This window comes from Buteo buteo, chromosome 23 (assembly GCF_964188355.1).
Source record: "Buteo buteo chromosome 23, bButBut1.hap1.1, whole genome shotgun sequence".
Classification (NCBI taxonomy): Eukaryota; Metazoa; Chordata; class Aves; order Accipitriformes; family Accipitridae; genus Buteo; species Buteo buteo.
Genome location: NC_134193.1, coordinates 13,880,568 through 13,901,224, shown reverse-complemented (window position 1 = coordinate 13,901,224; position 20,657 = coordinate 13,880,568). Strand labels below are relative to the sequence as shown.

Genomic DNA, 20,657 nt, shown 5'->3' with positions numbered 1-20,657 from the left:
AGTCAAGGGTGAATTTCCATTGACCATGTGGATGGGTTTTCAGTTCTCAGCAAGTTTATTTCCTTTCAGCGGAGGAGTAGATAAATAAGTATTAACAAGGGGCTGGGATATTTTGTATTTTTCTGCTAAAAAGAGTCATTTGCAATATCTACAAAGAAATAATTAGAACTCTTGGTTTTGTGGTTTACTTGTTTTCTCCCTCTTTGTTCTTTTACTCAAAGCTCTTTGCTGCAGAGGATGCAGCACGTGCTAATGCAAATACAGCACACGCACCTGCTATTTAGCATCTTGAACTGGAGCTTGGGAGAATTGGTGTAAAGGTGGTCAGAAGGCATGAAAGCAGTGAACTGTGCTCTGGAAGTCAGGCATAATCAGGTAGATGATAGTGTGATAGGGTTTGAGGAGTGATGTTATTAGGAACTGGAGGGTAACAGAGCATTGCACTAAAGTTATGTTTGAAAGTGCATCACCACCTACAAGCCAGGATATACAGCCACAGTACCCCAACCAAGAACACCTATTTAACGGGGAGGTGCAGTGGTTTATTTACTGCCTAAGACAAACCTATAGAAGTATCCACTCATTCTGCAGTGTTAACCTGTTTAAAAATTACTGGCTGCCTTAACAGTATAGCAGTCTTAGCTGAGCTGTATTTCACTTCTATGTTTCAAGATATTCCACCCATCACAAAAGGAGACACATTCATAGATCCTGCTGTTACCTGGGACAATCTTAGGTGTTTGCCTTTGTTGTCTTGGAACACTGTATAGCATGATATCATGGCATAAGTGGATGCTCCGTGCTCCTATATATTATTATGTGACCTTTGCAGCAGGTTTCAGCATTTTCAACTCACTGACCGCTGTGGGTTTCCAATGCTAACCAAATTTAGCTTAGAAAGTAACAGACCAAATTTAATCTGGATCGTACTTGTTTACACAAAAGATTAATTTGTCCTGTTTTCCCTCACTGGCTTTCACTGATCTCTTTTTCTTTTGTAGTCATCACCACTACAGTATCTGGTTGTCTACTTGTAAGTTTAGCACAAGTGTTTTACAGTTTGAAGAGCTGACCATGCACATCCATGTGCAACCATAAAAGCCTACAAGCTCACAGACCACCGTGCCCTCCTTGTGACACCAAATGTGCTGTGACATCCTTAAAACTACACCACCATTATTCGCTTGAAATCATCTTCCGTGGCGAGGTATGTGTCTACTCAGCCATGAGCAAGAGACGCTGAACTGCCTTTTCAAGAATAGTGGCTGCTGCCAGTCACTGCAAGATCTTTGTAATTTGGATCTTCCCACATTTCAGAATTGTCAGATTGTTGAGGAGGGTTGACATTAGGGGGTCTCCATGTTCTGCTTCCCAAAGGGTGGGTTTGCTGCTCTGCAGGACTGGCTGCTTTAAGGGGTTGAATGAACTTTCACAGGCAACACTGTGTACATCTTTCCCTTGCAAATCAAGGTTAATTTCCACTACAAACCAGGATGAGTGAGAACAACTGCTGCTAGCAGCTATCCAGAGATTTTGCATCCACTAGGCAGGACCCAGTGGGTGAGGATCCACCTCATCCAACCTGTCAGGCCTGAGTGACAGATTTCCTGAGGAAGGCCTGACCAAGTGAAACTATTGTCTCATCCTTAAGGAGAGGATGCTGCTTCCCTTTGTCTCTGCTTAAAATGGATTGTGCCTGTTTCCACGGTGATAAGAGATGCTCTGAAAAACACTACTTTGGAAATCTATAGAAGCCTTTGTAGTGCTGTGCTTTAGTGATTTTATTAAAGATAGTAGTAATAATAGTAAGATGCCAGGACTCTATAATGTCACGGGTATAAAGAAGAATTGGATTAAAATAGAAAGGTACTACCTCCAGTTTAGGAGTCCCACAAGCCCAAATCAGAGGAAACTGGAGAATTATACTCAATAAATACCTCCTTTTTCTGTTCTGATATTCTTCCCAGGGCATCCCTTGTTGCCCTCTACTGAAGGCAAGATGTTGAGCTAGATGGATCATTGGTAAGATCCTGTTTGGCGTCTCTGATGTCCTTGTATTACTGAACTGGAAATAGCTGAGAAATAACACTCCTAGTCTTTTTGATCATGTTACATGAGTTAACTGGCTTGCATAGATACAAATCAAAAGAGGACACACATCTAACTGTGAAAATTTTCAGAAACACCCAAGTGTCTTTTGAGTTGGACTGGCCAGAAAGCGAGGAGTCATCTCACACAAAAAATGCAGGGTGAGAAATGACTGGTCCTTCCACACTGGAATGAAGTAAGAATGTTTCCCATTAAAGAAATCTCATTTGAGTTCTGTGAGAAGCCCCATGGCTGGGTGATAGTCCTAGGCTAGGTCAGAGGAGAGGCTTGTGGACAGGATAGAAATGAGCATTAATTCGCTAGCTGCAAATAAGCCAGGGCAGGGAGGCGAATACAGACACTCTCCATGGGCACTTCCTAACATCATGCTTTCAGCTGCTTTGGTGTGACTGCTTTCTTTCTATGCCTCTGCCTAGAACTCGTATCCTGCATCAAAGATGTCTTCCTGACACATTTAAATATTTCAATGAAAATCTCACCCAACATCTCCAGACCTTCACAGGCAAAAGCAACAGTCATCAAACTCCAAGCTTAGGTCAGCTCTGAACACAGGGCTCTGGAGATCGCAGCTCTGGGATGCTACTGGGAACAAGAAGAGGTTACTCTGTGCAACAGGAAGGCAGAACTCTGGGGTGATTTACTGTACCAAACTGTAGCTGCACTGCGTATAAAATGAAACAGAATTTGCATAGCTCTCCATTTCACAGAAAGGCAGTGGCGGGGGGGGGGACTGATCTTGGTAGCTATTCACCTTCTGACATCAGAAACCTCTGATGCAGCATACAAGACTGTCGTCGCGAAATCCCTGATCAAGAACATGAAGCTCCTTCCCCTCTTCACAGCTGCGTCCTGCTTTACGCCCCCAGGTCCCTCTTTCTTTGTACTACAAGTGATGAAGTTTTTTTTCCAGATCACATGAGCCAGGATGAAGGGGGAAAATCCTGCCAGGAACAGAGATGGGCTGCAGCTTGAACCTGATCAAGCGGAGATACAGAGCAGTACCCTGAGAGCTATATAAGAATGTGCTCGGCACAAGAGCAAACACTTTTTCAGGTTAAGGACTCTCATGAATCAGCCATGCACGAGAATGAAGACACCATTTCAAGGAGGCTTGGAGCCACTAACAAAACAAGTTTGTATTTCACCATCGCTACCCTTGTTGTGTTACTCGTCTTTGCATTAGCCACCATCATGGTCTTAGTTGTTCAGAGGACGGTAAGAAATTTCTTACTTTATTAATTGGCTCTTTTCTTTCTTTCTTTCTTTCTTTAACCTACTGCTTTTCAAAAATTATTCTGTGGTCAGAAAAACAGTTGCTGCCTCTTGTTATAAATGCACCCACATGAATTGGGGGAGAGAAAGATGAAACAAAGAGGGAGAGAAAAGAACTTTCAAAAAAAGAAGACCTTACTCCATGGGCAGCATTAATTTCTAGCATGCAATTTCTACTCTGTAAATGGAAGTGGAAAGCTCATAATCCAAGACGCAAGCCACCCTCTGTCCTGCCTAGTTAGGAGGAGAGGTGGAGAGAAGATAGATCAGTGCCTCAGTGTCTGCTACCTGGTTTTACATGTGTCTCCTGTTGCTTCTTTGGAGAGTGACCACTGTCTGAGATGGTCTGGTAGTGTCTACATGTGTTCCTCTGAAATAATGATAAATTTCAGTAATGGATGTAACACAAGACATCTCTATGTGTGACACAGTGTGGTGCTGTCTGTTGGGATGCACCGTGATGTGGTGAAGCAGAGCTCTCTCAAACTGCCTAGAGCAGTGGATGGGGGCAAAGTAGCTCACTGCTTCTCTCTTTTGTGTCAGTCCTGTTCTTGGCTGTGATTTTTAATGCAAAAGTAGAGCTATAGCAAGGATGACTGAGGATGTGAGTGAGGCGAGGTCTCGTAAAAACAACTGTTCCCTCTGCCTTACAGACATTTTAAGTGAGGTGAAGTCTCACAAAAACAACTGTTCCCTCTGCCTACAGACATTTTTTTCTTCTTAAAATAAAGATGATTGCTCTCAAGTGAATCCGGGGCTGAATGGGGAATCAGTGAGACAGTTACAGCCAGGGCAGAGATACAGGTGGTTGTGAATATAAAAAGTGCATTTCTAATCTGACCAGGAACATTGCCATGAACTTCACCAGGGTAAAATGCCAGGTTAGAATTTTTACAGGCTTTGAAATCTTCCTGCAAAAATCTAAGTGCTGAAGTACGTCCACCACTATTCATAGAACAAAAGCACCAGCGCAGGGCAGCTGGAGGAAGTTGGCCATGGAAAACCAGATATGATCTTTCAGCTCAGTATTTTCTCTTACTAAATTTACCCCGTGCAATTTGTGTGTCTGTGTATGCACATTATCCAGAAATTAAACCATGAAGGCTTGACTGATACTCCTTTAAGTTGCACCAGAGAGGAGTCATTTACCTGAAATCAGCATTCTTCCAAAAGAGAAGCAGTTTGGGCACAGTTAGAATGAGACATGGGGGTTTTCAAGTGATAAATAGTGGGACATTAAGGGAGATCTTTAAAATAACAGCCTGGGTAATTACAGAATTGCCATGGCTTTCCTATATAATGAGGCTTTCATTTGTACTTATTATGAAAGTAAGCATTAAATTACCTCTCCATGAGGATAAACGCAGTTACACTAGTTGCCAGAGGAACAATATTACTGAAAGAGTCAAGGTTTTCATTTAAAAGAGTAATGACATTATTGCAGCTGCTTTGGAAATGAGCTTGGCTGAAGGAGAAAGTAGGAAGCTGAGGTGTGTGAGAAACACAAATAAAAATCGAGCAGCAATTTTACGTTGTGAGAGGAATTTGGCAGTAAAAGCGTAACTTGTGTTCTTCCTCTCAGGGACCTGAAAGACCCCAAGTTCAGAAGCAGCATAGTCATTCTCCACCCCTGACTGGTCTTGAATTTCCAGACCAGGGAACAAGTGATGATTCTGTGAGACAGGTTCCTCAAGAAACTCCAGGGCTTGCTCCAAAAATACTTTAGCTCATGGTCACACTGTCAGCGTAAGGCTAGGCACAAACTCCATTGGTAAATACAGTTATGGTTGTAATGTTGACTTCAGCAGCTCCAGGACACGGGGTATGGGGGGTACTTGGAGTTCTGTGGATATTGAGTCCTGTTGCTGTAAGGATTAGAGCATCATCAATTGGCTTAATTTTTTTCTTTGTAACTTCTGAAGAGATGACCAACATTTTCTGTGATCGGCCTCTTGGGAAGATCTGGTTTTCTCTCCAGATGTTGTCAGCTGGATTATGTGAGTAGTCCTTGACCACAGGGGCAATGGTGGCAACTTTATGCCCTCCCTATGCTGAGCTGAGATTGAACCTTCTATTTTCCTCTGTTCAAAGGAGTGTTAGAGGGACAATGCAGGCCTTGTGACCTATGGCTCAGGTACCCCTGCATTAAGAGGAGGCTTCTGGTGGCAAGCAGATGCCACAGTCCTCTAGCCCCTTTTGCAGGTACATGGAAGTTGGCTGCTTGTCTTTGTTTTGATGAATTTACACTTGCCTGGTTTAAGATGAAGGAAGAGGAATTGGAAAGGGAAAATCAAACTGTGTAGAAACAAGGCATCCGCATCACCCAAAGTCTAGATGCTCTAGAAATCCAACAAGAAAACCAAAACAAAAAAGCAACTATGATTCCAAAGCCACTTCTCTGAATCTAACAGCACTTCTAATACTCGTTATCCCCCCGCCCTGTATTTTCCAACACCCCAAGAAATTTCTTTTATGCCTTGTTTTCAAGAAGGGTGGCACAGCACATTAGTGTCAGACCTGGGAATTGTAGTTTTTTGGAACTAACTACGTGCAGTGCTAAAGTCAGTTTATTTCTTGAGCTTTCATCTGCAGAAATGCTTGGCTTCAGGCTATTGACTTGTCTCGTTCTTTCACAACTGACTTTATTTTTCTCTGGAATAAGAATAGTCGCTGGATGCTGGTCTGTAGCCTTAATTTTTCTTAACACTGTTATACAAGTGCTAAAATCTCTACCCTTCTTCCTGCTGCATTTCACTGCTGATGGTTATATGTATAAATACACATCTACGTAGATATTTATGTATATGGAGAGATATATGTAAAATCAGTGAAAGAGTATGGGACAGAAAGGACTAGACAAATGTAATTTTAAGACACACAGACCCTAGCAAATCTTACATTATACTGCAAGGTATGCTGTATCAGACACCTAGGCCAGCTAGCTTTGTGAACAAATTCCGTGTGAATATCCTAAGTCCGCAATCTGGGACAGTCCGTCACTGCTCTGGATTTTGCAGACTTCACATTTTTAACCTAGAAACTGTGTGGGCAAATATTTCACCACCATTAAGGCACGAGAGTGACAAATGCTAAAAGTCAGTGCAGTTATTTATATTTGCTGATCTAGTCTTCAAGGCTGCTGGAGTGAAAAATGTAAAACCCCTTTAGCAGTGGGACTGCTGTAACCAAAAATTGCTCCTGCAGCACCTAGCACGTTCCTGCACTATCTATTTGGTGATTTATGTCTGCTTAAAAATAATCTTGCCACAAGCTGACCCAATCGGTGCCTATTGGCCCCCTCTGGTGGACAATCCTGACAATAATTAAAAGAAAAAAAACCAAAAACCCAACACTGAAAATTTTCCCTGAAAGCAGATTTCCCACTTGTTGAACACCACAGGAAAACAACTGAGGCATTTTAAAAGAAAACTGCACTGTTCCAACTCCTGCCATGGGTATTCTGCCCAGTAACGTTCACCTGCTGTCTAGAAGTGTCACTTTAATAGGTTTTGTCAGTACCGGAAAAACTGAATTTCACACAGGGCTCTGTTTCCTGTGATGCTCATTAGCAGATCAGCTGTGGAGATGGCACTCCGCTTTCTGGAGTCTTCATGTCTCATTTCTACCTTTGCCCCTCGGCATCTCAGGGCCACCCACCTAAAGCGCCATGGCCTTCGTTCCCCTCAGCCAGAGACAGATAATGATGGTTTGAAGCTGAGCAGAAACATGGGAGAGCCTTGAGGGTTTTTTTCAAATGGCAAAACTTCCTTCAAGGACAGCAGGCTGAAGAGCTTGTCCCTGCAGAGCTGCTGTGTGGACATGCTCTTGGAAGAGCCCTGGACCTAGTTAAGCTGACCCCAGGCCAATTTCTAGGGGACCGTGGTTTGGAATTGTGTTCTCTTGGACTTTCTAGAGGCAGATAACACACTTCAGAGACCTCCGGTTAAATGAATAGTCAGTTCTGACACATTAGAATGACCCGCTAGCAGCACCAGTCTGTCTTAGCTTGGGAAAAATTCTTGTAAAATGATTAAGGGAAAGAAGAAAGAAATGAATTTCACTGGCACCTCATTATCATTTTCTCTAATAAAGCAAACCCAAATTATTCTGCTTGCTGAGTAGAGACTGAGATCCTTCATCATCAGCACCCAGATCACTCCAGACAGGGTGAAATTCATTGTCATGAATACCCCCTGAGCTGGTACTGTAGAATTTAATCTGTTTGGGCTCCTACTGTGTTGCTCTTTGCATTCCAAATTACAGCATTACGTGCAATATTTTTGCTATTAGAAAAGAAAGAAGTAATGCCAGTAATATTTCAAAGCAAGCTCTGATGTTTTATTTGAATATCTACTCAACTGTCACTAAAATAGATTGCATTAGTATCTGCTGTTTTCACCCACTGGGAGACTTCCCAGGTGAGAGCACAATACATTAGTACATTTTAATTTTGTTTCTGTTGCCCTGACTGCAAAGGAAGCTGCTAGCCATCAGCCTTGTCCTGCATGCCATCTTCAAGGGAGGGCTGCAAGCTGAACCCTCACTGATGAAAATGTCTCAGTCACTTTACAAAACACTTCTGTACAGGTGGCAGTGGATCTGCTGCCTGATTTCATTTAGCATAATCTAGCTGGGGACAAAGCATCCCCTTTGTCTCATGCAAAAATGCCTTTAATTCTCCGCAGAGGGCAGAAACACTCGTACATTGCATTGAAAAGTAATGCTTCCCTGCACCCTGAGTGCGTGTGAGAGGGACAGCCCAGGGCAAGGTTCCAAGATGGGAACTAAGAGGCTCTGGCAGGTGGTCCTTGGGAGGGTTTTCAGCCGAGACTGTTCTCAGTCCCACATTTTATAATATGGGTGCATAGGATCCATGAGAGTTTGCAAGGGAGGGTGTTGTGTAGGGGACCAAAAAGCTTGGAAATGCCTGGGTTTTTCAAACTACAGCTCTACGTTCTTCTTCTAACCCAGCAGCCTTTCTGTACAGCTTAGGAAGATCACCTGGAGAAATACTCTCTCAACAGAGAACTTCTCCCCTGTTTTACACAGGTTTGGGGAGAGAAAATTAACAAATCGTATATTACAGATACCCAAATTATGAAGCACCTGTGCCACCTGTGTGCAGGACACAGCATTTGGCATTAGACCAAAGCATAACATTGCTTTGCCGGGAACAGATGTAGTTCTGCACTTTAGCCACGGTTGAAAACATGGTCTCGTTAGGCCAAAGTCTAATTAAAAGTATTCTTAAACATTTAAGGCTAGAACATTAAATACCACGAACAGATACAACATTACTTCTCTCACTGTCCAACCATCTTCCTTCTCCCCACAGCACACATTATCCTATTTACACACAGAAATAAAGTGTTTATGTTTTAAGAGCACTGTGGATGAAGTTGTCTCCCACCACACGCGTGGTGTGCCTCATTTCTCACAGGAAATATTAGATGTTCTGCTAAAGCTGGTACCAGCTTCCCAACTTTCTTCTTCTTAGACATCCTGGCTGGTCACTAGAACAGGCTCTCCAGGGAAGTGGTCACAGCAGCCTGTCAGAGTTCAAGGAGCATCTGGATGATGCTCTTAGTCATATAGTTGAGTTTTAGGTAGTCCTGTGAGGAGCAGGGAGTTGGACTCGGTGAACCTTATGGGACCCTTCTAATTCCAGATATTCTATGATTCTAAGCTAAATTGGATCTGGCCTGGCTAGCCGGCACAATTAGCCCAGGTAATTGGCATCCAGCTAAGAGGAGCTGCTTTAGGCTAGCCTGAGCAAAACCTACTCCCTGATACTGAAATCATTGCGGGACTGCCCGGTGTGTGTAAGTGAAGGGACATGACACAGAGTTTCAAGAACTGAGGCACTCTCAGTGTCTTTCCTCGGCTGTTGGGAGGATTTCTTTGCTCCTTGAGGGCATGTTTGGGCATCCATCCTTGCTGGATGTTTATGAGCTGTCAGTGACTTGTGTGGAAGTAATCTACAAGCAAGCACAGGCTTCAGGGCTGTGTATTTGGATGGCAGCGAGGTGTGATAAAACAGAAGCAAGATGAAGCCTACCATATTTCACACTTGAAGTTTGTTTCCTGAGAAGTTCTCAGGCCGTGATAACTGAGGACCATTTCTCACGCCATTTTGACCCTTGGGCTTACATCCCAGCAAGAAGTAGGAGGAAATGTGAAGCAGGACAACACTGTCACTCTCAGACCTGTGTTGGGGCTCTACAGCTTTTATTTTCATCCAGCTACTGGCCTCCCCGGGTCAGACACTGGCTCTCAGGGATGTCCAGTCCCACTCTGTCCTACTCTCTCCAAGCTTTGCAAGCCACCGAGTGAGGTTTTCAGGGCTTGTGCTTCCAAAACAGCCCCAACAAAAACCACACACTTTTCTTACCACACTGAGAGGATTCCTGGCTGTGTCAGAAATGTAGATTTTTCTATGTTAGAAAAAAACAGGCTGTGATGAGAGATGACTGAGGATGGTATCTGGATGAGTGCAGAGAGCTGTTTGCTCCGCAGCAATCTCTCACTGACCTCTGAGGCTCTATAGGAGCCGTACGCTCTGTAGCACCTGGCACTGGCTCCCTGCACAACAGGCTCTGTATTGCCTTCACAGCATGCAATAGAAACTTTGAAGATACACTTTTAAAGCAGGGTTGTACTTGAACATGTATATGCCCTGCTCCCAGAATAACCATCCCTTCTCTTGCTTCTCTTTCAGGCAGCTGATCCTGCCATGGAGGGCATTGCAAAACCTATCACGACAGGTAAGACACCTAAATAATACATGTGATTTGTTTCATCTGCAATGCAAATATTGCCCAGGATCACAAATAAGCCAATTGTGCACATCTTAACATTTCCCATAAAGTCTCTTCTTGGTGAAAAGCCAATGTAGTGGGAAAAGAGAAAAAAAAAAAAAAAAAGAAGAAGAAGAAGAAGAAAAAAGCTTTCAAATTACTCGGTTACACCTCCGGAAACCAGTGCATGGCTAAGGAAATAACAAGTATGTCTGAATGTGCCCGGAGGTGTCTTTGCAAGAGAGCCATTTTGCCAGAGGATGTGAACATCAGTCTGACTAGTAGGTCTTATTTTAAGGCCTGGCTCTTGCATGTGTGGGCGTAACATCCCCGTCTTCACAAGACATGGGTGCAAATGTGTTGGTACATATTTCAAAACAACTGAAACTCCTCCTGTACTCCTCTGGCCTAGACCAGTCATGTGTTTCTTAGTGGTTTGTGGGGAAAAGGGAGGAGGGAACGGGTAGGTCTAAAAGGCACAAGTGGAGAACAGCAGCAAGAGGCACAAGGCAAGGAATTAAAACAGGCAGAGTATGAGCACAGGGAACCCAAAATAGGAAAAAACTGTCCAGCTAGACTAGCAGAGACAGTGTACCAAGATTCTGCTTTTCCTTAGCGTAAATCAGGAGAAGGACTGTTTATTTCATTGACGTTGCCTCCCTGGTTATACAACCCTTAGCACCAAGTATTTTGACTTCTTGCAAATACAAGTTCATAGTTGCAGAGGATAGGAGATACCATTGCTTCTCACTCTACAGATGGGAAAAACAAAGCACAGTGTTCATCTAGAAGCTATGGCAGAATGGGAAATAGAAATAATTGAAGTTCAAGGTCCAGAGAGTCCTAATCATGTAATCATCTTTCCTGCAGCTGCGTTTTTGCACACAGGTGACATAATGCAGCATTTGGGCAATGCATACTCTACCTTAGATAAGTTTTGAATCCAGGACTCTTCCATATTGGGCTTGTTTCATAGCCCACAAGTCTCAAACTGGTCCCTGCATCCTGAGAACTTCACGTCTTGCCTGACCATCATTTTTTATGTTTTAAAATTCCTGTAACCTGGAAGGATTTTCTTTTCCCTTTAGGATGTCCCTAGGACATCCTAAGCACATATTTCTTTCTCTCTATCAATCTAAGTAGCTCCTTAAGTATTTTTAAGTCTTTCTTAAGTCTTACAGTGTTTTATTTTGTACCTGAATTTCCTCAGAAATAAAGCAGGGTCTGAACATACAAGCAGATTTGAATAAGGGCATTTGGACAGTCACATCACAACCCCACTCCAGTGCATCCCAAAGGTGCCCAAAAAGGAGCTTTGCAAACCCAGTGGGCTGGAAAGCATCAGCCTTGCTGCCCACAATCCCCAGTGACAATATATTGAGTCCCCAGCGGCTGCAAGGTGGTAGGGCCCCAGAGCAGAACCTCTGCGCTTGTAAACCACCATAACCTCAGAGAAATCATCACAACTGTGCTGGTTTTCATGGCTGAGTTTTACCACCAGCTAGGAAGAGGTAGTGAATGCTGTCAGTGTGGAGTCTAGTGACTGACAGAGGAGAAACCACAGAGACTGTATCTGTAGGTCAGCATTTTTCAAAGCAAAGCACAAGCGACCCTGTGCAGGGAGGAGAGGTGTCACTAATTCACAAGTGCATTGCTATATATATATATATATATATATATGTATTTATTTATTTCATCTCAGGCAACCTGTGCCAATTGCTTTTTCTCCTCATCACTAACTGGGAGGTGCCAGGCAGGAGGAAAGCGCTGTCTCCAGGAATGTACGAGATGCCGTTTCATTAGCCAGAAACCTTTCTGTCTTTGGGTCAATATCAATTACAGGGTCTTGCTCTCTTGCTCTGAATTCTGCTGCTAAATCTGAGATGATGCCATTAGTGAAAGACAAAGGAGGGAATGATAGAGAAACCCCACAAGGCAGGAGGACTTGTTGAAAGCTGTTTGCGAAGGGTGTAAGTGCTCTATCAGCCTACCCCGCATTGCCTATCAGTCTCTATTGTATGTCTCTGGCAGGGTAATAGAGCATTAAAGTGTGAGCGAATTACAATGGCCTTTTATTTTTCTCTTAAAATGCATAAAGCAGGGCTAATTGATTAATATATCCCAGTGGGTAATTTACTGACGCCCCCTCTGCAGGGAGCTCTCTCATATGCTGCCAGGCATCGCTTGCTGACTTCTAAGCAGGGAGTTGTGGTGACCGCTGCAAGGTCCCATCCAGCAGCTGCAGAGCAGCAAGAAACCGAAGTGTAAGAAACGTTGCCAGATGGGGACTGTGGTGAGGCTGAAGTTGCTGTGGATTTAGATTTGGATCCATGTCTGCCTCTCAGGCAGCCCAGAAGTTGATAGTGTAATTTGGATGTATTTTGTACCCATCTTGTTCAAACCAGGGTTTGAAACCCTGCATTTTAAAAATGGGCAAGCAAGCAAAAAATTAGCATTGCCAAGTTGCCAGCTGGGTTCTCAGCCTTGCTCCAGCCCTCTGTCAGTACCTACTTGTACAAAACATCTTGAAGATGCTAGTGGGGGATGCGGGACTGTGCTAGTGTGAACAGCTGGGGTTCACTCAGGCAGAGACTGTATTGTAATGCAAATGGACAGTGCTCCAGACACGGCTGCATTTCAGAATTAATTTTGTAATATTAAAGCAGGAAAACCACGATGATTTCATTTAGATTTCCAATGAGATTATGTTCTATTATTAGCTAAACACCAGTGGACACTAAAGCAGATTTATAGAAGGTTTATGTCCCTGACTCAGCTGTCAGTCTTCAATGGATGGGTTTGCAGGAATCCACAAGCAGTAGCTGAGAGCAATGCAATGTCAGCTAATTAAATGTTTTTGTGAAAAATGATATCAATCTCCTCAAATCCTCTGTGCCATTGTCAGTGGAGTACCTGAGCAACAGGGGGAAAGAATTACATTCATCATGAACTAAATGTTTATGAAATAGTCTTTCTGTAGAAGTATTTCTCTGTGGAAACTCATCCACATTTCATAAATATCAAATCATATATATTAATATGGGCCAGAGAGGTATTATTGTTAAATTCATTTTTCAGAGGGAAAACTAAGTCACAGAGAAATTTATGACCTGCCAACGTCTGGAAAGGTTCAGCCCTCATCGTCTCCTTGCTGTCCTCTCCGAGCCTTGTTTCCCCATAAATGTTGTAATACCGGACTGATGGCTTTTGTTGTTATTTTGAACTGCAAAGACATGATACCAAAATCTTTTCTCATTTATAAGAGGAAAAACCTGCAGATACATACACATGCACACTATTTATAGATATTTTTGTCTGGCAGTAAGATCCATTAGCAGTTGATGGACAGACCAGGAGAGGAAATCTAGCACCCCATTCACAGTTTCAATGGGAAATAGGTTCCCAAATAAAAACCTGGCTCCGATAAATTAATATAATACAGGTGACGTACACATCCTTGCTACCCTAGAGCAAATCAAGCTGAAGGCAGTGAAGCAAACAAGCCTTTCCAGATTTGGGGCAATATCTCTAAGTGCAATTTGGCCTTCTGCAACTAAATCTGGTCTCTTTCAGCCTGGAACTGTCCCAGTGCAACACTAATGAAATTGCTTATGAAATTGCTAATGAAAATTTGTTAGTCACAAATCCCATGACGGTGGATTCTTCAGAAATGGATATTTCACGTTTAGACGGTGTAGATTTTTGCCTTCTCACTTCAGTACATGTACGTGTTTGTGTGCATATATGTGAAACTGTGTAAGGTGCTGTCTGCTCTTGGGAGGTCAGGGCAGATGAACTGTGTTTCTCAGCTGGAAAAAGTTTGACAAGTCTGGGCTTGCAAATGCTAGAAAGAATGCACAGGCATCATCCTAGGCAAGCATCCGGAGGAAACTGCAGCTAGACAGATTCCAGTTAGTCATAACGGGGGCTGGTTACTTATTTAATTAATAATGAGATGATTGGTATTGCTACAAAATGCTGAATGTTAGGTCTCCCAATACTTAAAATGTAAGTTATAGATGAATATATGTGTGTATATATATATATAGATGAATAGCTCAAGAAATTATGTGACCTGTGCTATACTGATGAGCAGGCTAGACACTTGAATAGTTATGGCCTTAAACTCTCCAAGTTTTGCAGTAGTCAGGTGTGCAGTGATGAGTTTGTAAGAGGTTCTTCCTAAACTTGGAGGAAAAAAAGGGATACTTCTAAAGTTTATGTTTTTTGGAAGGAGTTGAAATTGGCAGCTGAGTTCAGTCCCCTTTCAATGCACAGGAGCAGAGTGACAGTCCTTGGGCTCTTGAGGACCAAAGGCACTCGGTGCATGTGTGACAGGCACAGCCACGAGCAGAGCCCAGCTCCGCCACTGAGCCCAGGAGAGGACGTCCCCCAGCTGGCACTTGTCACAGCATCACTCGGTGGGGACAGTCCGTCAGTGCCAGCTGGCAGCTGTTTGCGGGACACTTAACGGGAAGGAGAGAGTTAAAGATAGCTGCGGGCACTTCAGATGGCAGCTTCTGAGGAATAAAATTAGGCAAGTTCTGCTAACTCTAGCATGCTGACAGAGACGTATGAAATCACCTTGCCTAATTTTATAAGCACTTAAATTGGTGGGGGGTACAGAGGAACTGAAAGCTGTTTGTTGCCAGCCCGTACTTCTTTACTTTGTAAAGTAAGTTCAGGCTTTTGACCTGCTCTTGTCCCCGTCCAGACTCAGCCTCCAGCTAGCTGCAATGCCATACATACTGGAGAGGAATCTCACTCTAAGAGGTGGCCAGTACTAGGACAAGCTTCAGAGACCCCATTTGAGGTGCATTTTGTGTCTGAGTAGCAATACTTTGCATTCTGGCATGCCACTTTCAGCCCTTGGTTTCACTGTCCTTTGTCCGTGCTCCCGTTAAACCCATCTCAGAGGTGGGGAAACTGAGGCAGCCATCAGTGAGGAGAGCTCCCCGGGCAGAGCCACATCTCCTTGGACCTGGCTGGCAGCTGCCCGTATGTCCACGTGTCCCGCAGCCCTTGGGTTCCTCCTGGCTGGAGAGGGGCCTCTTGTGTTTTGATGAGATTCTTTCTGGTTTGCACTGCAGGTGGAAATCAGGGGAGTGTCAGTGAGGCTACAGCTCCTCCGAGTCCCATGTCACAGTCCTGTGCTGCGTCCCCTTTGGCTCGGTAGGGAAAAGCTGCATTAAGCTCATGGAAAGCTCTGGCCCTTTTCCTCAGGGCTGCACCCTCTGGATGCTCATCCTATGGTAAAAAGGGTCAGGAAAACAAAAGTGAATTATCTCCTCATAGCTTCTTTAGGACAAAATAGCCTAAATGGCCTCCTGCTAAGGCTCCTTCCTTATCAGCAGGCTTCCTTAAAGCAGCCCGATCTACAGCATCCGTGCATCAGAGCAGATGATGAAACCAGTGTGGTCTCCTTGGTACTTAGTCCCAAATGTGGCTTTGCTTTTCCTCCTTCTCACAGTATTTTTAAACTCATATAATCCTATTGACTTCAGTGGGATTACTTCTGATTTACACTGTTACTAGTGCAAAGCCAATTAGGCGATGTGATTGAACATATCCATCGATCAGTCCTGAAACTCTAGTAATTTCAGTCTATCCTGGCTTGTACTGAAATGTTTCAGATAAAAGAATTAACCTGAGAAATAAAACTAGAAAAGAGTTATAAGCTGCCTCAGCAGACTGAGAACCGGAAATGTCTCTATAAAACAATTTTTTTCCATAACTTGCCTTCTCAGAAACACAGCTGATGTCACCAAATAAATGGTGTAAAACAAAACTTGCTGACATCAATAAAAGTACAGCTTTGGAAATGCAAAGTACAGCTAGGTCAGTGAGGGGTAGATCCTGAGAGATGCCATGAATATCCTGAGACAGCTCGTGGCTGATCGGGCTGCTGGCAGCACCAGGCTGTTTGTATGCAGGTACAGCATTTTGCTTGCTTAGTAGATGTTGCAGGGCTGCAGCTTCCGAAGGCGGCTTGAGGAGCAGGGGATGTTCTGCTTTATAAGGTAAACCCCCTACATGCCACCGAGTTTCTGTATAAATACTCTCCCTTTTTGCAGGACACTTGTAATGCGAGTGGGCTCAGGGTGATGACTGCATTACCCAGAGACTGTTGCTACCACTGTTAACAGCTTTAGTTTGAAGTAAGGGCCAGAAGGGTTTTCTCCTATCCTATGCCATATCTCCACATCTCTGTAGTGTCTGTTCTCTCACTAAAACACTATATTGACATGACTAACACCAGGAAAGCAGGCTTTGGTTTTTCTTTGGGGATTTCCAGTGCGGCCAATGGACTTTGATACATGACTGACTTACTCATTCTTGGAGCGCAGTGAGCACCTGCTTCCCTCAAAACTGTTTAAACTACTGAAATCAGAGAAAGATTGTGATTCTTTCAAGACAGTCACAGCCTCCTTCTCCAAAAGGGAGTGCAAAGGGTGCAATGTTACAAACCACCAACCAGGAGGACTTGTGTGTGGGACCAGCTTCTCCCTGATTTATCCATCCTTCTGACCAAGTACCTCTTAGAAATCAGGCCATGCAGATACTGCAAGGGTCTGGAGATTTGAATCTCTTTTTTGCACCCTTAGTTTCAGGAACCCTATGAAACTTAAGGTCCTTGTCTCACTCTGCATTTAGTAGACTCCTTCTTGTTCATGTAAGGAACAAAAAATACATCATCTGATGTCATGGAGTAGCATCAAGATTTAGTAGAAATTAGTTTTGTGTATTAACTGGTCCCTCAGAGACCCTTGTAGGGTGGGTGACTCTTACACCGATTTTATAAACCAAGTCACAGGAAAACTTAGGTGATTTGTGTACCCTGGGAGAGGGGAGTATAATTTGGTAAGGCTTTACTGAAACTCCTTCATACTTTTTTCCTGGTATTCAGCTGTAGAATAAACCACAGGAAATTCCCAGCCTCCCATCTGAGCTCCTGTGCATATCCCTTCCACAGCTGCAGCAGGGCCACTATTTTCCCAAATCTGTATCTCGTCTGTGTATCCATGCGCCAGTGGGCTGCACAGGGCAGTAGAAACTCTACTCTATACAATCACAAAATAAAGGCGGAATAATCAGTGCCATTCACTGAATGCCCAGCAAGGTGAGAGGAGAAAAAGCTTACACAGAGCAGATGGGAAGCTGAAGTGTGGATGGAAGGAGGTGAAATTCAAGGGGAAGCAGTGGGCTACAGGGTCCGGGGTGCAGGAGCTGGGATGCTGGGACGCAGGGTCCGGGATGCCGGAGCTGGGACACCGGGATGCGGTGCCAGGATGCGGGAGCTGGGATGCCGGGATGCAGGAGTCGGGATGCTGGAGCTGGGACACCGGGATGCAGGGTCCGGGATGCAGGGGTCGGGATGCCGGGATGCCGGAGCTGGGACACCGGGATGCAGGGTCTGAGATGCCGGAGCTGGGATGCCGGGACGCGGGGTCCGGGACGCCGGAGCCGGGCCACCGGGACGCGGTGCCGGGACGCCGGAGCCGGGCCACCGGGACGCCGGGGCTGGGAGAGCGGGATGCGGTGCCGGGACGGCGGAGCCGGGGCGCGGAGCCCCGCGGCCCCCCGCCGCCCGCAGTCCCGGCGGCGGCCGCGGGAGGGAGCCGGCCGCCCCCGCGCCGCCGCCGCCGCCGCCGGGCGCTCCGCGGCGGGGCAGCCCCGGCGCCTCCCCGGCCCGGCCCTTCGGGTGCGGGGACGTTCCCGGCGCCGCCGCCGCCCTCCGCTCCGAGCCTGCCCTGCCCTGCCCTGCCCTGCCCTGCCCTGTCCTGCCGTCGGGGCGGCGGAGGCGGAGGGCGGCAGAGCGCGGTCCCGGCCCCGCGGGCCGGCCGCTGTCGGGCCGGGGTAGCCGACGACCTCCCCTGACGTCCTGGCGACACTGGCGTTTGAGCCGAGAGAGAACGGAGCGACATTTCGGAAGCACCCGAAGAGCCGCCTTCGGAAACGGTGTTCCGGTGAAATGTTCGAAAGCTTCTTTCTGTAATTGCCCCATGCAAATAATTTGCTTAAGTTAAGCTTACCCGCATGTAGTTTCTATTTGTAGGAGGGAGAATAAGAAGTTCAACTTCTTGGACCGATAGCTGCCATCTACCAGAGCTTTAGACTGTTAGAAATTTACCAGTCGAGTTACACGGCTATGAATTCCCCGTGCAGATCAGATATTGTCAGCCAAGGCGTAAGAACTAGCTCTTACCTGCGGTTCTAGCTGCTGCTGCTTGTTGCTTTGGAGCTGCTGCTGTGGAGTTTGTCCATAGCGCGGGTCTAGCAAATAAGTGAGGTGCCAAATGCTGACAGCATTTTACAGTATGAAAAAATCAAGAGTGGTCACTTAATCTGTTGTTTCCTTCAGGGAACACCTCCGAAGACTATTTAAGAATCCTACAGAATGTCCCGACCAAGAGAGCCGCTGCGTACATGAGAGGTCAGTGGGGAGCTCAGTGGAGGGCAAGAGTTGGCAAAAAGAGATTGCTGAGCTGGGTGAAGAGCAGGCTGATCATGTTATTCAAACTGGTTTTAGTGGCCAATAAGTTTTTTGACCAAATGGGCCTTCCTTTTTACAGGAAGAAAATCCTTAGCTTTCCTGAAATGTGGTTGTGTTTGGTAAACCCTCTATCTGATCACATATAAACTTTTTTTTTTTACTCAATAAGAAAAAATAAAGAGATACCTTCTGCACACAAACATATGAATATACATCTCCATTATTTCCCTTCAAATATTGCAGAAGGACATTTTCACTGCATCTCCCTGTCTTGGGTTTCCCAAGGGCTGTGTAAGTCCTTGGAACTTTTTAACACCCCACTTCCATGCGGGAACTCCCAGCCCTGGCCTTGGAGCTTCCTGCAGGAAAACCACAGAACACGTATCTCCATTTACCGCGAAATACATTGCTGCAAGTCACATAGAGCTGAATTCAGGTCACTAGAGCTCAGCAGCTCATTTTAAAATTTGTTTGCTTTCCTTTCTAGTGTCCAATCCAGTAAACAGTTCAAAACTGAGCTTGGTCGAGAAGGGTATTTGTGAAGACATCCAGTGCAAGAGTGAAGAGCTGGTGATAAGGAAACAAGGCCTCTACTTGATCTATTGCCACTTGAACTTTCATTTTCCCAACTGTTCAAACAGTCCTACCGACCTCAAGATAGAGCTCCTTGTAAATGACAAAGTCGACAGGCAAACATTATCCACATGGTGCGCATCAGAAACATGCCAAGAAAAGACTTTTAAGACCTTGTTCCAGCTCCATTTGACTTACCTGAATGTGAAGGACCGAATATCAGTAACACTTAATCATCCTAAATTCTTGAATGAAATCTCTCTTCCCAATGAAAACGTTCTTGGGGTCTTGAGGTACAGCGATGAAATGTGAGCAGCTCTCTGACTTCCCACTGCTGCCCAGACTTAACTTTCTCTGAACAACAGTAGCCTGCTTTTACTAGGCAATATCTTATTTTAAATTTCCTATCTTACCTCATCACTAGGGTAAACAAGGAACTTTGTGAGTGTCCCAGAACGAAACCTAAAACACTGCAAGACCCACACCTGACAGATTCCTCTGGTTTGGCTCAGGGTAGGATTGTTGTTGGATTATCCAGAATATAACCCACAGACCTGCCAATGGTTCCTCAAAACAATACTATGTAAGCGCAGATTAAAAGGTAACCAGATTATGGGAAGAATACGCAAATCAAGACTTTTTGGCTAATGGACTGCTGGCAAGGTGCCTGTGCTCAGGAGATGGGGAAATCTTTTTAACTGAATTTTATGGAGTAGTATTTTGATGTGGTCTTTCCAAAAAACTGTCAGTCACAGCTTGTTATCAAGGCTTTCTTTACAACTGGAGCATGCAACCACAACTCTGGAGTAGGTTTATGGATAGATCATACGAAAGCAAAGATGATGAAATTATTGACTCTCAGGCTGGTAGCTAAAACTCTGGGACAGGACATAGGAGATGTGGGACTTACGGGATATTTCTGTGCTGCATTCTGCTATGGACTTTATGCAATTTACTTCCGAGTGTCTTCCTTTTCACTATTTATCCATCTTTTCTATTTAAATATTAAGCCTTTTGGGGAAGAGACTTTGTGTATGCACAGTGCTCAGCCTCTGTTCTCACCTGGGGTTTCTAGACCTTTTTATAACAAATATTAAAATAGTAATCTAGTTGCAAATCTAGCCACATAGCAAAGTTCATTACGATACATTTTCCTCAATTCCTGTCCTGCCCGTTTAACAGTACCCTGCGTGACACCACACCACCCTGGTGTGTAAATACACCTCCAACGCCTGCACTTTCTGAAAACCCAAGATTTAGAACTGAGGTCCAGACTTTCCCAAAGACAATTTCAGACCTGGCCCTCAGCTGAGAGCTGTGGTCTTTGAGCAGTCCAGAGGACAGATGTTATTTGAGCTTCTTTGGCTTACTGGAAAGCTTAGATAAAGACAGATAAAGGAGTACTCTCAGGC

General features: G+C 44.8%; 1 protein-coding gene across 1 annotated transcript; it reads left to right on the top strand.

The window, feature by feature from the left end:
• The first annotated feature begins 3,129 nt into the window (after nucleotides 1–3,129).
• On the top strand, nucleotides 3,130–20,307 carry TNFSF8 (TNF superfamily member 8). Its single transcript, XM_075055122.1, has 4 exons — nucleotides 3,130–3,324; nucleotides 10,100–10,145; nucleotides 18,541–18,612; nucleotides 19,160–20,307. Exons 1-4 carry the CDS (start codon nucleotides 3,130–3,132, stop codon nucleotides 19,555–19,557), a joined length of 711 nt encoding a protein of 236 aa, XP_074911223.1. The 3' UTR covers nucleotides 19,558–20,307.
• The last annotated feature ends 350 nt before the right edge of the window (nucleotides 20,308–20,657 follow it).